Source organism: Lepisma saccharinum, chromosome 19 (genome assembly GCF_977018435.1).
Source record: "Lepisma saccharinum chromosome 19, izLepSacc3.1, whole genome shotgun sequence".
Lineage (NCBI taxonomy): Eukaryota > Metazoa > Arthropoda > Insecta > Zygentoma > Lepismatidae > Lepisma > Lepisma saccharinum.
The window spans coordinates 61,166,131-61,182,521 of NC_139247.1; the positions used below are offsets into that span (position 1 = coordinate 61,166,131).

Here is a 16,391-nt window from a genome sequence, read left to right on the forward strand (position 1 = left end):
ACACTCAAACTGCCCGCTATTCAAAGGGGTCCATTAGATGTTTTAGTGTATGTAATTCAGTTAAATTTTCTTTGGTTTAGCCATTAATTTATCTTCTATTTTTAGCTTGTAAAGCTACCTGTTAAAGAAACAGTGGAGAAGGTACTGGAGGATTACGTGAAGCACAAAACATCTAGCAAAAGTGACACTTCAAATAAGTAAGTAATCATATTTTCAATTGCTTAAATGTTTGTAGACCAGAATGTACTGTTTTTGTAATATGTTATTAGCAAGAGTGTCTCTCTCTCATTCAAATTACACATGCTAGGTGGGGTGTTATTTAGAAAAATGACAGAAAAGCATTGTAATCAATTAATAATTGTTCTCCAACAGTGACAATATATCCTTACTGTATACCTGTAAAAAAAAAAAAAAAAAAGGTAAAACTACCCCTGCATGTTGCATTTGCCATAAAGGCATAAAGGCATATTTGCAGGTATGTAGGTGGTGTGATCAACACCATACTATAGCTGGCTAACTCCCAGAGCTTCTTCATGCAGCGACATTTCCTGAAAAATTCCCACCTGAGATCACTCACTTGGGGCTCCCATGTAGCCAAATGTTAAATCTGGAGGTTGAGGGCTGAAGATGTTTGCTCTAGGTAAAAGCATTGCATGTAAACATATAGATGACATGAAAATTTACATTTTTCTAGTGTCTGGAGAGTATTCCCTATTTATTTGTTGTTTAGTTCTTCTGGTCCTTCTTCCTTTCATCATGTGTGTTAGGGATGGACCAACATGAAATTTTTGCCAATACTGATAACTGATATTCTACTGATGCACTATAAAATTATGAATGCTCCAAAAAGAATTTGAATGGTTCATTCACCTAATTAATGTAAGCAACCAAGTGATCACAATGGTTTTGCTTTGAAAAATTAAAACTATTCAACAGGGTATGTGTATGATACCTTTAAATTCATAAAAATACTAACAAAATGGCAAAGTTTACACAGCACCGCTACGTTTGTGCTCCGCTATGAATTATGTGATCTTCCGGCAAATGGACGATATAGAAAACAATTTCTTTTTTTCCAAGCCTGTGAACTGGACAAGAGCAAGGGTGGAGCCATGGTTGCATACAGGGTGGATAAAAATTATGCTAAACGTGCAATTTTTAAGAGTAGTGCTATTTTTTTTGTGACTGACTGTAAGTTACAAGCTGTGTATGCATATATCAGATTAGTATAATTTTCAGTAATTTTACGCGTACTCTGATACACTGATATGCCTATATTGGCAGATACTAGTAGACTACCAGTTGATTTGTCCTATCCATCCCATAAGAATTACATTGTTTGATGTGTTGGGATTCCATAACTGCATTAAGTGTAGGGCCAATGTATTGGTATTATTGGTTTTGCATTTACCAATGCGTACCAACCAATACTTTTCCAGTGTCTTAAAAAACATTACATTACTTTTTCAGAGTCTAATTATCCTAATTTGTGTGCAAAACTGTTTTTTGTGATTGCATGACTCATGTTTTAATATTGTGTTGTAATTTCTTGAAGATTTTAAAGAAAAACTCTTGGTAAATTGATGCATATCATTAAAAGTGGAATGTAAAATAAATCAATATATTGAACAACTTGTAATTGTTACAATTTTCAAGCATCAATGTTGGTATTGGTGGCAATCTATAAGAGTATAAGTATCGATTCAAAGTGGTATTGGCTTGGCCCTAGTAAAGTGTTTTTGTTTTTTTTCAGGGAAAGTGCAATTAAGGAAGCAGCAGATGGTATAAAAGAGTTATTTGATGCAATGCTTCACAGCCATCTTCTTTACAACTTCGAAAAATTCCAGTATGTGCAGGTAGGTATTTAAACTTTGTTATGCTTAAAATATTAACTTTTCTTGTATCATTACATGTATGATATATACTAGGGATGGGCCGATATGAAATTTTGGCCGATACCGATACAGTACCGATATAAAATTTACCGATACTGATAATCGATATTCTACCGCCGATATAAAATTAGAAATGGTCCTTGAAGACCCTGAAATTTTCATTGATCTCCATAATAAATGTGTGTTTCGAGCTGATTGCAATGCAAAAAAAGTTGAATATTTAGACATTTACTTTTTCAGAAAGTAGGGCTGGAGATTATCCATAAAAATTACAACAAAATGGCAGAATTTTGCACTAAATTATAAGATATTTATCGATATATTGGATCGGTAAAATAATCGCTAATTTTACCGATACACCTATATCGGCCGATACCGAAAGAGTACCGATTAATTGGTCCCATCCCTAATATATACATAAGTATGATAAATCCAAGTAGGGATTGCTTAAGACACAATGAAAATAGGATACCACTAAAGAATATAAAATGTGCGATTTGATGATCACGTCTCTGCACATTGTCCAATTATACTGATAAAGATGTGAAACATGATATGAAAATGGTACACGAGCATTGTTACCTTTGAATTATTGGAATGGGGGACAGTATCTGACACATAATACATTTATCTGGATTATTAGGAGAGGGTGTACTAAAGATGTCCATGAAATGGTGAAGAGTGATGAAAACCCAAGATGACGCATGAAATCGTGCCGATGTCTGTGGCACAGTCTTAACACAATGCCAAGCGTCCCAGGTTCAAATCACAGCCTGGACTTGTGTGTTCTTTATGAGTGTCCCTTCATCAATTTCATCATATCATCACTACTCCTCATCAAATCAAATGAAAGGCTCAGGAAGTCATACAATGGTTCATTTTGTGACTGTTATAAATTTGTAGTACCAAGATTAGTATAAACATTCCTGCTGTTTTTTTTTCTTTTCTTTTTTTCAAAACATTTTCAATCAAACTTGCCACATATGATAGTTTAATTTTGGTTATATATATTACAGAAATATACTTAAAATGCAGGAGTAACAGAATCTCATAATGATTAAGTGTACTATGGAGGAAAATTTAAGATTCCTCTAATCCACTTCCTATAGTTTGTTTTAACTATAACTGTCATGATCTAGTCAATAGGTACTGTTGTACTGTGTCTCATAAAAATTCATAGTGATTTCGCTATCAGTGCTCTGAAAAATTGCCAGCTGGACATGTGCATGTATATTTTATATCAGCGTTAGAAATGTACTTTCTTGGATATTGAATAAATAATCCTCTGCATTATCTTATTTGCTGGATTATTAATGGCCTTTGCATGTTCACTTGGTCTTAACTAGGTAGGATGTATTCATATTTCATTGCTTGCTTGGCAGTTTTTCCTTCAAATTGTGTATGTGTTGTTTTTTTATTATAGATATTAGAAAAGCGTCCACAAACCTCTATGAGTAAAATATATGGTGCCATACATCTTCTGCGACTCTTTGGTAAGTGAGAATTTTAATTTTGGATACTCTGCTTTGTAATGTTGTATAATTACGCAGAGGAAACCTTAATGTATTTACATCATGAAGGTATATAGGGCTAAGTTTACATCTTCTTTTACCTAACACTTGGATGAACTAGAAACTAGATGAAACTGCCTGTATTTGAAGTTAAGCCAGAGCTCTGTTAATGAAATGTTTTAAACAGATTGGCACATTTATTGGTATGCTCTGCGGGAAAGATAGTTCCTGTGTTCTCCGTAAGTCTGTTCGCCAGTTTGATAAAAATTATAAGAAGCTCGTTCTATGAAATCATGCAAAGTTAATCATAATAGCTACTAAAAAGAGTGTAATATATTTGTGTATGATCTATGTGGATAAATATTTATATATAATTGCTTAGCATTGAATTGTCATTGTAAGCTAGGAAAAAAAGTGCCAGTATGGTGTCCCATTGTTTACTGCTTGGAAAAATAGATTGCATACACTGATATGACATTATTTGCTGATAATCATACTGACATCAAGTTGCCTTACAAATCTTGTACATAATTATTATGTCTCTTACAGATGTGTATTGCACATGTGAGTAACAAACTGAGGAAGTTTTTGAATAAAGCTAAGCTTTAATTTTCCAACATTTTAAATTGCCACTGATATTCCAATTTGCTTGAATTATTATGTTATGTTTTAGGCTGAGCAGATCCACTGCTGATGCTTGAAAATTGCAATAATTAAATGATGTTTACAATATTTACATCAGAATATAATACATGTTATGTAATCACAAAATCCAGGATAATTTGACTGCGAAAATGTTGCATGGAATTTTTGTGAATCCCGTGAAATGCCAAAAAAATGTTGCTGTGTTGGTAAAAAAAAAAAAAAAGTCAAAACGAAACTTTCCAATACCAATAGATCGGCTTTGTTATCAGCTCGGTCCTAGTTCTGATTGGAAATTTCATAAAACATTATTCAAGTTACAATTAACCAATAGGTATATGCATTCTTTTACATTTCAATCCTCAATAAGACTCAATTGTAGGATTGAGAATTTAACACATTTGCATTTGAGCATCAATGTCAAAAACAAATTACTCCATGAATGTAATGCAGCATAAGCCAAGAAATCTCCAACTAAGAATCCAGTATTTCTCTATTATCTTAGTTGTTCAATGTTAGAACTGAAATAGGTTGATCCGGAGCACTTTCTTTTGGAGAAGTTACAGTGTAATTTCACAAAGCTTATGTGATTCTTTGTGTATGAGTGGTGGTTGTTTCTAATTTTTCAGTGAAAATTGGGAAGATGTTGCCAGTTGTTCCTGTTGACGAAATGAGTCTTCATGTTGCTGTCATGCACATTGATGACATTTTCAGGTATGAAAGTAATAGCATTTCTTATTCAATTCCAAGAATTTAACATTTTACTAAGTCAACACAATTATACAGAAAAAGTAGCTATAATCTCATTGTATGAGGGCAGAAGGTTGCCACATAGCTTACTTTGATGAGTAAAGATGTGCACTCGAAACTCCCACTTTTTATTTCATCAGCATAAAAGATGATAGAACTTGATAAAAGGCATATTGATTATAAGTTATATGTACATTGCAACAGTTAATTTAAACTGTGTGAGGCATGAAACAATAGTTTCAAAAGCTGAATAAAACCTTGTTCATGAAATCCCTTCAGATACTCCGAATACCAATCCATTATGGTTTTTGATGGATATGCGTAAGTCTTTACCCCCTAAAACAGGAAAGTCTCAAAGTGATAGATCCAGTCTCCTCCCATTACATTGTATTCAGTTGTTAGTTAAATGTAGATGGGCACTGTTTTGCAGACCCAGTGGGAGTTTTCTTGATCGTCCACAGGTTCTGTAATGCTAGATGTTGACATACACTGCACCACAAACTGCTGGTTTCTATTAATTTACAGCCTTCTGGTACTAGATCTAAGTTAGTGCCTCCTTGAACCAATATCAATACTTAATCATTACAATGATACATTGACTTTACTTGCTTTCTAATGTAAATGACAAATTTTAGGGCACTAACCACGAAAGCTGAAACAATCCTTATGGGCCAGATATGTATTACCTGAGCATGTCGAGTTGTGGGAATAATCTGGCAATGTTGTAATTCCTGCCAACCGCCTTTATGAAGTTGTTCAGTATGCTATTAATATATAAGTATTCCATTTGGGTTTAAAATATTCAAAAGTTCACTAATGTAAATATTAAAATAGCAGTTATTGCATTACAAAATCATTTTATCACACATTGCTGGGGAAAAATAAATGTATAATTTGAATATATAATGTCCAATGATAGTGTTGCAAGGTATTTTGCAGACTTTACAAAATATCTGAACTTCGGAAAAGGTGTGGCTAGTATCAGTGACAGACTGTAACTTTCCAATACCATACCCTGTTTTATACTCTATTCACAAGCTATGATCTGCATTAGCTAGCTTATGATCAACTATTTCCAGATTTTCTTTTCTTATCTAGACTTGTCTTACTGCCTGAAAATACATAGTAATTTATTGATACTGATAGTGCACAGAGTTGAGAAATGAATACAAGATAAATTCATAAAAATACTGACAAAATGTAGAATTTTGCACTAAGTTAAGCCTATTTATAGACATATCAGATCAATAAAATTACTGGGAGAAACAAATTCAGTTGTATTTGTATCCTAGACAGAATAATTATTTTCCAGGGTTGTTTCTGACTGTTCAAATATCATCATTGGAAAAAGATAACAGTTCATGTCTATTTCAACAATCTGTGAGTGACATCAAAGGAAATTTATCAATAGAATTCACATAATTATATTCAAAATCTGTAAGAAATTGTACCCGAAATATCAATGGGGTTGAATTTTTTAAATATTGAAAGTAGGGATGGGACCGATTAATCGGTTTATCGGTAAAATTACCGATTATTTTACCGATAAGATATATCGATAAATATCTTATAATTTAGTGCAAAATTCTAACATTTTGTTGTATTTTTTATGGATAATCTCCATGCCCTTCTTTCTAAAAAGGTAAATGTCTAAATATTCAACTTCTTTTGCACTGCAGACACCTTGAAACACGCATTTATTAAGGAGATCAATGATCATTTCAAGTTCTTCAAGGACCATTTCTAATTTTATATCGGATCGGTAGAATATCGGTTATCGGTATCGGTAAATTTTATATCGGTACTTTATCGGTATCGGCCAAAATTTCATATCGGCCCATCCCTAATTGAAAGTAATGTAATATTTTTGTCACTATTAATGAGTAATTAACTGTTAGTGATACAGCTTCTAATCAAATTAACTGCCTACAAATGCTTATTTCAACTGACAATGTAGCATGTGAAATAAACATTTGTGTGTTATTGGTTCCTTGTACAGTGCCTTTTATGGTTGAGGCGTCCATGGAGCGGTAGCCGGCACGTCGGTAAGTGGGATCGCGTCTGCCAGCATTTAGATCTACAGCTGTGCACTGACCTTGACACTGTAGGCATCAGTGCTTCAGTATTCAGATAACTGGTGTCCAGTTTGCACATGTTTGTGAAGTGTTAAGATGTTAACAAGTGTTTCAGATTGTTTTGTTTTAATTAAGGTATTACTGGTGCTTTTTTGCAGTCTAATAATGCCATGCTATCTGTACAATTTGAAACAAAGCATTTTTATGTATGGCTCTTGCATCATTACGAATTCTTGTAAGGAAATTGGAATACATTTTGCAGCGAATTCCCAGATGTTCCTGTTTCACATAGTGACAGTGTTCAGATACTTGTGAACAAATTTCGGCAATCAGGGTCTGTTCTTGATAAGAAGCCAAAGGTATAACGGCGTGTGCTTAATGAGGAGAAACTAGACAATCGTGAAGTACGATCAAAAATCCCTCCAGTGCCTTGCACAAGAAACAGACATTTTCATGGCATCTACATGGTGAGCTACCAAGATTTTAAACCTGAAGCCATACATTAGAAGAATTGAAAGAAAATATAAGAGAAATTGAAGCAATTTTGGAAGAGGAATTGATAGGTGGGGCCTCCCCAATGGCGGAGTGGTAGCGTTGTCATCTTGTAATCAAGGGTCTCATGTTTGATACCCGGTGGAGGCACATAGTGGTTCGGATCCCACTTTAAACTGTAGGTCCAGTCCCATTAGCCTTAATGTGCATAAAGTGGACTTAAAACACCAAATCAATCAATCAGACCTATAAATATGCTGTAAATGTGTAGATGCACACACCTCTTGTAACTAGGTACGTGCTCATTTTAATTGTAACTGTCAATGCAATTGTACAAGATTATTCCAGTTATTGCATCCAGTTTGCCGCAGCTCCACAGATGCCTTACCCACAAAAGGCACTGTAGGTATATCTTTAATAAACAAACATTATAACCAAATTAATCAACCAAACATTATCTACTAATGGTTGGTTATTCATGTGAAATTTGTAATTTTGTCAAATTGCAAAATTTTATATACGTGTATGTATTATCAAATAAGAATATTTAATTCCACATAAATGTGATTTACTTCTCAGGTACCTAGTGAGGAATGTTGCAACCTTATTCAGTAAGAGAGTTTATTTTAGTAGTTCATCTGAATATCAGAGAAGAGCATTGATCTACCAAGGAAAGATAATCATGGAAACATATGAATAATTTGGAAACAGCTGACTGTATATATTTTTATAAATCAATGTACCTGATTATCATGAATGTCAGATTTTTTTTATTTTGTAGATTAGTTTTTTTATAATACTGTATTGGCAATACTATAAGAATATATAAAAAATGAAAAATACACATAATTTTACAGTTTGTCTGAAATGAATATTTTTTGTTGCTTATGGTTGCCTGTAGTAAATGGATAACACCATTATTAGTTCATTAAAAACTGCTGTTTGCAACAAATCAGGCCGTCAGCCCATTGCCAAGGCACACGACACACCGGCTCGGTCCCCTCGAAAAACCAAGATCGGACGTCCCTGCCTACCATTTCTCTTTCTGTTATAAAATATATATACAGGGTGACTGGTAATTAGATGTATTCCCTGAAAGGGGTTAAAGTAGAGACAATTTGCAATAAATTTAACCAAATGATACCCCGTCTGAAAATTAGTAGTTTCCGAGATAATCGAATTTCTATTGTTTTTTTAAAAAATGACAATTTTCCACATAAAAAGATGAATTGAGAAAAAACTGCTCATTGTATGGAACTTATTTCAGCGTTTTCTGATAGCTAACAAATATGTGGTTCGTTGAAAAAAAGGTTTTCCAAAATAACAATCACATGTAAGTAACGGGTGGGTCTAAACTTACAAGTGATGATAAAAAAAAATGCACTCTAGTTTACTTGGCAACGTATTAATAACAAAAATGGTATGACACGAAGCGTACAAATTACTTTAATTACTTCCTTGTGTCATCTGCTATCCAACAAGGTACAAATGTTGCTAGCATTCACATTTGTGTACAAGAAATAATACTACATTCATCTTCATGTGAATGGAATCAATGAACAATACAATTAAAGAACATTACACGTCTTGCTCAAAGTGGGCACCTCCGTTACGAATGCAGGCACGCAGGTTTTTACGGATATTTGTTCTCTTAACTCGTGATGTGATGGTGTCATTGATGTGTTGACCAGCTGTTAAGATCCTCTCCCTGAGCTCTTCTTGCGAGTTTACCGGTATCTTGTCATGTGGCTCCAAATGTAAAAGTCGCAAGGCGTCAAATCGATCGGGGGATCGAGCTGGGCAGTCATCATGCTGATAAATTATGTAACATCTTGTAACTAGAGGCACATCCTCCAACAACATTGCCATCCCGCGATCCTCAAAAAATTTTCATAAGTGATGCCATTTAAGATTTGGGGCAGGAAAAAATGGCTCGATCAAATTATTGTTGGTGACGCCCATCCATACTTCTGCCTGGGTGTGCGACAGTGGCTGGATGAAAATTATCCAAAGAAATGGATTGGCCGAGGCGGCCCGATTCCCTGGACGGCTCGATTCCCTGATTTGACGCCTTGCGACTTCTACATTTGGAGCCACATGACAAGATACCGGTAAACTCGCAAGAAGAGCTCAGGGAGAGGATCTTAACAGCTGGTCAACACATCAATGACACCATCACATCACGAGTTAAGAGAGCTCAGGGAGAGGATCTTAACAGCTGGTCAACACATCAATGACACCATCACATCACGAGTTAAGAGAACAAATGTCTGTAAAAACCTGAGTGCCTGCCTTCGTAACGGAGGTGCCCACTTTGAGCAAGACGTGTAATGTTCTTTAATTGTATTGTTCATTGATCCATTCACATGAAGATGAATGAAGTATTATTTCTTGTACACAAATGTGAATGTTAGCAACATTTGTACCTTGTTGGATAGCAGATGACACAAGGAAGTAATTAGAGTAATTTGTACGCTTCGTGTCATACCATTTTTGTTATTAATACGTTGCCAAGTAAACTAAGAGTACATTTTTTTATCATCACTTGTAAGTTTAGACCCACCCGTTACTTACATGTGATTGTTATTTGGAAAAACTTTTTTTCAACGAACCACTTATTTGTTAGCTATCAGAAAACGCTGATATAAGTTCCATACAATAAGCAGTTTTTCTCAATTCATCTTTTTATGTGGAAAATTGTCATTTTTTAAAGAAACAATAGAAATTCGATTATCTCGAAAACTACTAATTTTCGGACGGGGTATAATTTGGTCAAATTTATTGCAAATTGTCTCTACTTTAACCACTTTCAGGGAATACATCTAATTACCAGTCACCCTGTATATGCCATGACTACGCTCAGTTCCTGCGGGTCATGAGAGTCTGCATCCCAAAGTTCGGGTAAGGGTCTGCTTTTTGAATAATAATAAAAATAATTTATGCTTACTTAACCTTAACTCTAAAGTAAGGTAACCTTCCTTACGCTTAAACTTCCATCGTGATCGCACCCACATCCCACTGACCAGTGAGGATACGCATGCGAGTTGCGAGCGAAATCAGCATAATCTAAACTGACATCTTATAGATTGATAAAGCCTCTGCCTCACTGACCAGTGACGGCAGGACACCTCATCAAACCAAAAGGAGGCCAGTTAATTTGTACTTATGAACCAAATTTACTCTGAAGGAAATACCCATTAACGATTACAAAATTTATTTACATTCTCAAATTTCCAATAAACATTCCAAAAATTATCTTGAGAGAAGGTTCTCCATTTAAACCTTAATCAACGTATTCACAAATTCCATCATAGTTAAATTAAAAAAAATATATACAAACTTCTGATCAAAAGAAAAACTACGACAATGCCAAAATAAAATTTAGATCATAATAACTTCCATAATATAGTCAAAATTTTCTACTGAGTAAACATAAAACCCAGAAAGCTCTCTCTTATATTACATGTCCATATCCCATCATAGAAATAACACAGCTGTAACTTGGTTTCAATAAACGGGTGACAATTTATTCACTTTCTAATGGTCGACAAAATTACTCGTAACCAAAACCAAAGAAAAATTTACATAACATCTATCCGTAAATTCCTATTCATGCTTTTGTCATATTTTCACATCTACATTATGTTCTATAGAACTCATGAGGTGTACCACCATCTTCAGGTTCAACCTCTAAAAACATTCATATTTAAAATATATGGGGAGCCTTTCTTTACCCTTTATCAATGCCATATCTCGGCCACAAATTACAAATGTCCACGTGGAATTCCTTAACATAATAGGGGGATCTATGTATACCCTTTTCAATGCCGTTGGCTACTCACATTACAAAAGCAAAACAATAGACTTTTACATAAATGATTTATACAAAAACTTATATTCGACCGGTCACCTGTTATAGCTGTTTCATAATTAAATCTAATATAAACCTAAATAAGAGAAACCATAAACTTTCCTTAACGTTCCGGATACTCAGACTTTAAACGGACATGTAAACTATATAAGCTATGGGATTTAAGAGGCACCCTCTGACCAGAGGTATGGTCTCGCATTAATGTCATAGAGAAATAAATATTTATTTAATTGAACCTCCTGACCAGGAGAATTCCGAATGATTTGGAATAAAATTTATCTGATCGAGAAGGATGTATATCTTTGATGAGCCTAATTTATTTAACTTGAATTTTACATCGGAGCCACACTGACCAGTGCTAACTCCAACAGAATTTACGATTTATGAATGATACCAAATTTTAAATTATTAAGATTAAATATTTATATGTGAATCAAATTATTTATATGTCCGCTAAATCCCCTTTAAGGATCATGCTGACCAGCACTAATCCTGAAAGGTGGCTTACAGAAAACCTCGGACGTTGTGGAAGGGAGAGCTGACCAGCCACTCCCCACACAAAGCCCGTATTCTCCCAGCCCTGGACCTCAACAAGCGATTTAATCACCTAAAGATTCCAGAATATACTGATTATGTTGCCAGCAAAACGGCTGGTATTTATAGTCGCGGGATTGTGCAATTCTATTCCCTGAACAAAAGATTTGGACATATGGAAAGTTATTTTTAGCTTTAACAATTACCACTTCCAAAAAAGGCATATCAAGAAACACAATGCAGCAAAATTTACTTACAAAACCGCGCAGTGCCGACCCAAAAAGAACCCATTGTTGATAAGAAAGAAAAGAATGCAAGCTTCAACTTGCTTTGCGTTCTTTTTCGCTTGGCAGAAACTGCGTTACAATTTTAACAAGGAACAAAATATGCATACAAAAAGATTAGAACTCCTAAAGAATTTATACGAGTGCTGTCAAAATTAAAAATGAAAGTCACGAAAATTTACCAAAATTTCTTGATCGACATGTTTTTGACATTGATTACACAGCCCTGCATTTTGGGAAATAAATTTGGATGATTTCAAATCAATGGGTGATTATGCAAGTATTCTGAATGCTGATCACGGAAATGACATCCGTTTTTTCCCCATCACATCAGAATTTTTCACATTTTCACAATCAAAATTACCATATTTGCCATTACATTATATCTATTACACAGACCTGCGAAATTGGAGTTGTTGCAAAATACAAGAGACGTGTACGCTGAGTATTATGTTATTGGGTGTGCTGATTTCGAAAATGACCTCCATTTTTTTCCATCACGTCAGGATTTTTTGTACAATCGATATCGATATTTTTGCTAAAGTCTTATGTAAAAAGGAATTTTCGCGAACAATTTTGCATGCACTATCTGGCAACAGTGGTTTTGATCCATTTAAATCTATGTAAAATTGATGCTTGGTGATGCAAATTGATTTATTAGCAATTGATTTTATTTTGTATAGGTTTAAATGGAAGAAAACCACTGTTGCCAGATCGCACGAGCCACCTCTGGTCGAGAGAAAAACACAAAGTTCTCTTGAGTTTACACTTTTAACATCCCATTATGGTGAAGTTTCTAGAAAAAAAGCACCAACGTATTATGTTCATTTGTGTTTATTAAGGTAACGTACATAAAATAGACGATTGACCACGAGGAGCAATGTATGTGTACATGAACGTTTGACACAAATTGTAAACTGAACAAACAACAAAACCAAACACAAACAAAGTTTATATTTACGTACGTACCCTTTTGCCTTTGAAACTTCTTTTTGACGTTCTTCTTTTATGTGCAATCTCAGGCCTCTCTCGTGTTAACATCCAATAGTAGTCGGCGAGCATGTTCTTGTTCCGTTGTCCTTGATATTTGCACTCCATATCTTTAATATCTTGGTGGAACCTTTCACCCTGTTCTTCGCTGACTGCTCCTAAATTTTCGGGGAAATAGTCCACATGTGAGTGAAGGAAATGTAGTTTGACACTCATGGAGCAACCCAACGCTTGAAGTTTGTCCAGCATATTCATAACAATTGCTTTATAGTCAGGATCCTTGTAATTTCCCAGAAATTTACTGACCACATCTTTGAAGGCAACCCAAGCTTCTTTCTCCGTTGATGTCATGCTAGTCTCAAAGTCTTTATCCTTCATGAGCTTGCGGATATCTGGACCAACAAAGATTCCCTCTGTCAACTTGGTTGCAGATAAACCTGGAAACTTTTTGCACAGGTATTTGAAACAATCGCCATCTTTTGGAATAGCCTTGACAAATTGCTTCATTACACCTAATTTGATATGCAACGGGGGTAACAATACTTTTTTGGGTCAACTAAGCTGTTCCGAATCACATTCTTGGTGCCTGGTTCAAGATTTTGTCTTTTAGCCATTCTTTCTTGACCCAATGTTGAGTCTTTGCACGGCTGTCCCACTCACAAATGAAACATGGGAACTTTGTATATCTGCCTTGTTGACCAAGAAGCATGGAGATAACTTTCAAATCACCGCAAATGGTCCAACCGTGGTCTGCATATTTTATTTTGTTGAGGACGAGAGCCAGGTTTTCATAGCGTTCTTGTAAATGTACCGAGTGTGCAACTGGTACAGATGCATATTGGCTTCCGTGATGAAGAAGGACAGCTTTCAGGCTCCTTGTCGATGAATCTATAAACAGCCTCCATTCATCTTTATCGTAGGTGATATTAAATTTGCTCATCAATCCGGGAACATCAGAACAATAGACCAGGTTCTCCGCTTTCTCAAAGTCCTTTTCTCGATTCCTGTGCCAATAAAACGTGGTTCCTTTGGCCAATAAATGTTTTTCTTTCAATCCGGAGCCCAACAATTCAGCTGCCTCTTTCGAAAGGCCCAGATCTCTAGTCAGATCATTAAGTTCAACCTGAGAGAAGGGCTGAGGTGAATCGTCTCCAGAGGGCTTATATTCGGTATCGGAGCCTTGACCGTCTGGATGTTCCGAGTCTGGAGACTCTGAAGAAATGACTGGTAATTCAGTTGGAGGCAAAGGCACTGGCACATCAGGTACATGAGGAACGGGGCGTATGGCCGATATAATGTTCTCAGGATAAGAGATTAGCTTGTGATTTTTTCGGTTATACCCACGGACATAGCAGGCACAAAAGTAACAATCATCACAGTGGTTTCTCGGCTCCCTCCATGTCATAGGAATTCCAAAGCGTAAAGCAGTGTTCTTTCCGTTGAACCATAAGCGTAGATCATTGAGACACTGCACACACACTTTATGAGGAGCCCACGATTTGTCCTGGTCTCAGAGTTTCATGCCAAAATACGCAAGATAAAGTTTTCTTACATAGTTTGTAATGGTCAGGCAGGGAGGAAAGCTATTCCACGCCGAAACAACATATTTATGGTAAATGTTCATACAAATCCATGTACAATTAAATTTTTCAAGAAAACGTGAAGTGATAGACAGTTTTCTTTATTTTTTTTGAACTCAGCACGACAAAATACATAAAGTTCACCTATCACTTCCCTTGTATTTTTTTCATCGCAGGCCTGTGTTATCTAAGGCATCAAAAGAAATTTATGCGAGGGAAATTTAGGTTGTTTCCAAATCAATAAGTGATTCTGAAAGTATTTTGAGTGCTGATCACGGTAATGACATCCATTTTCGCCCATCATATCAGGATATTTCACAATCAAAATTCTCATATTCGCCATTCCATTACACCTATTACAGAATGCAATAAAATAAGTTTTAAAAAACGACATTTTCAGATGTTTACAAACCAATAGGTGATTCTGGAAGTATTTTGAATGCTGATGGCCGATATGGCATAAATTTCTTCCCATCATGTCCAGGAATTTTCTTCACGTCATTAAGTTCAATCAACCCACTACTTTTGGATATTTTGTGAATGAATTTTTTATGAGGGATTTCGAGAACGGAACTTATGTAATCAAAGTTTACAATTCATATTTTGCATTGTGCGAATTACTCACTTTTAGCAAATATTGAAATATTTTTATACATTAATAAAAATATAAAAATGTATAAAAACCCAAATTACTTATGACAAGTGAGTACCATCCGTCGATAAACGAAGTTTCGGGGGTCTTGCCGCCCCCTTCTTCAGGCTCTCCTTAGGCACGTATCACCACATTGCCACGTCAAGTTATATCAAACAAGGAAAAGGGAGTGGGTTGAAGTGGTAAAACATAATTGGATAAAACTTTTTCTCGTCAAATATAAATTGATCGTATCCCTTACCATCTTATTATTAAGAAAACCCACACTAATGAATAAAAACTGTTAAAAGTATAAAATTCTAACCCCTCACACGGCCGTGTGGCCGCCAGCTGTTACTTCCTTATAGAATGCAGGTCATAAGTATTTTGGGTTTTTGTACATTTTTATATTTTTATTAATATATAATTATTTTTTTTAATAAAGTTTACAATTTTCATGTCAATGTGTCTTTTGAAGATAGGTGGTGGATTAAATGCTTACTATTCTATGTGCATTTATAGTTCAGAATTGGAGGATTTGTATTGTAGAAAAACCCATTTTTTACCACCATCTAAACAGGAAATGTTGGAACTTAAGGCAGTTAATATATTGCTATTTTCTGAAGAAACTAGACATGATGCATAAAAATGGATTTCATTTTTGGAATCTTTCCTGTTTTTATTGAATCTGCTTCTAATTGACACAATATTGTGATGTTCAATGTTATTCACTTGTTTTACTGTTAATTTTTGTATTAAATGTAAAGTAAATATAAAATATATAATTTGTATAATCATTGCACTAACCCAAGGTTTCCCGCTTCTACATGTTTGTTGGCTTCCTGCACCAACAAGTGGCTGTAAAAGAGCAATTTACTTTTGTCAATCTCTGGTGATATGTGTTAGTGTTGTGCAGATGATTCAAAGTTCTTGCAGCCCTAACTAGGGTGGTTATCATAGAGAACTGCAATGTCAGGGTGTCCTTGGTGAGGCCTGTGTATGTGTTTACACCATAATTTCGTAATTCATCCTCATCAATGCAATTAACTTAGGGATGTGGAAAAGGGACATACAATAACGAAAATAAAAAGACAAAATCATAACCCTGACGCTATGAGGCAAAATGGGAAAGAGGA

General features: G+C 35.1%; 1 protein-coding gene across 1 annotated transcript in view; it reads left to right on the forward strand.

Moving 5' to 3' along the window:
- Nucleotides 1-16,391, forward strand: part of LOC146003035 (uncharacterized) — a 74,702-nt gene that overhangs the window by 15,036 nt on the left and 43,275 nt on the right. The window contains exons 6-10 of the mRNA XM_083141198.1: nucleotides 106-197; nucleotides 1,754-1,856; nucleotides 3,319-3,388; nucleotides 4,678-4,762; nucleotides 7,945-8,064. Coding sequence (XP_082997324.1) covers nucleotides 106-197; nucleotides 1,754-1,856; nucleotides 3,319-3,388; nucleotides 4,678-4,762; nucleotides 7,945-8,064 — 470 coding nt within the window. The remainder of the gene's footprint in view (nucleotides 1-105; nucleotides 198-1,753; nucleotides 1,857-3,318; nucleotides 3,389-4,677; nucleotides 4,763-7,944; nucleotides 8,065-16,391) is intronic.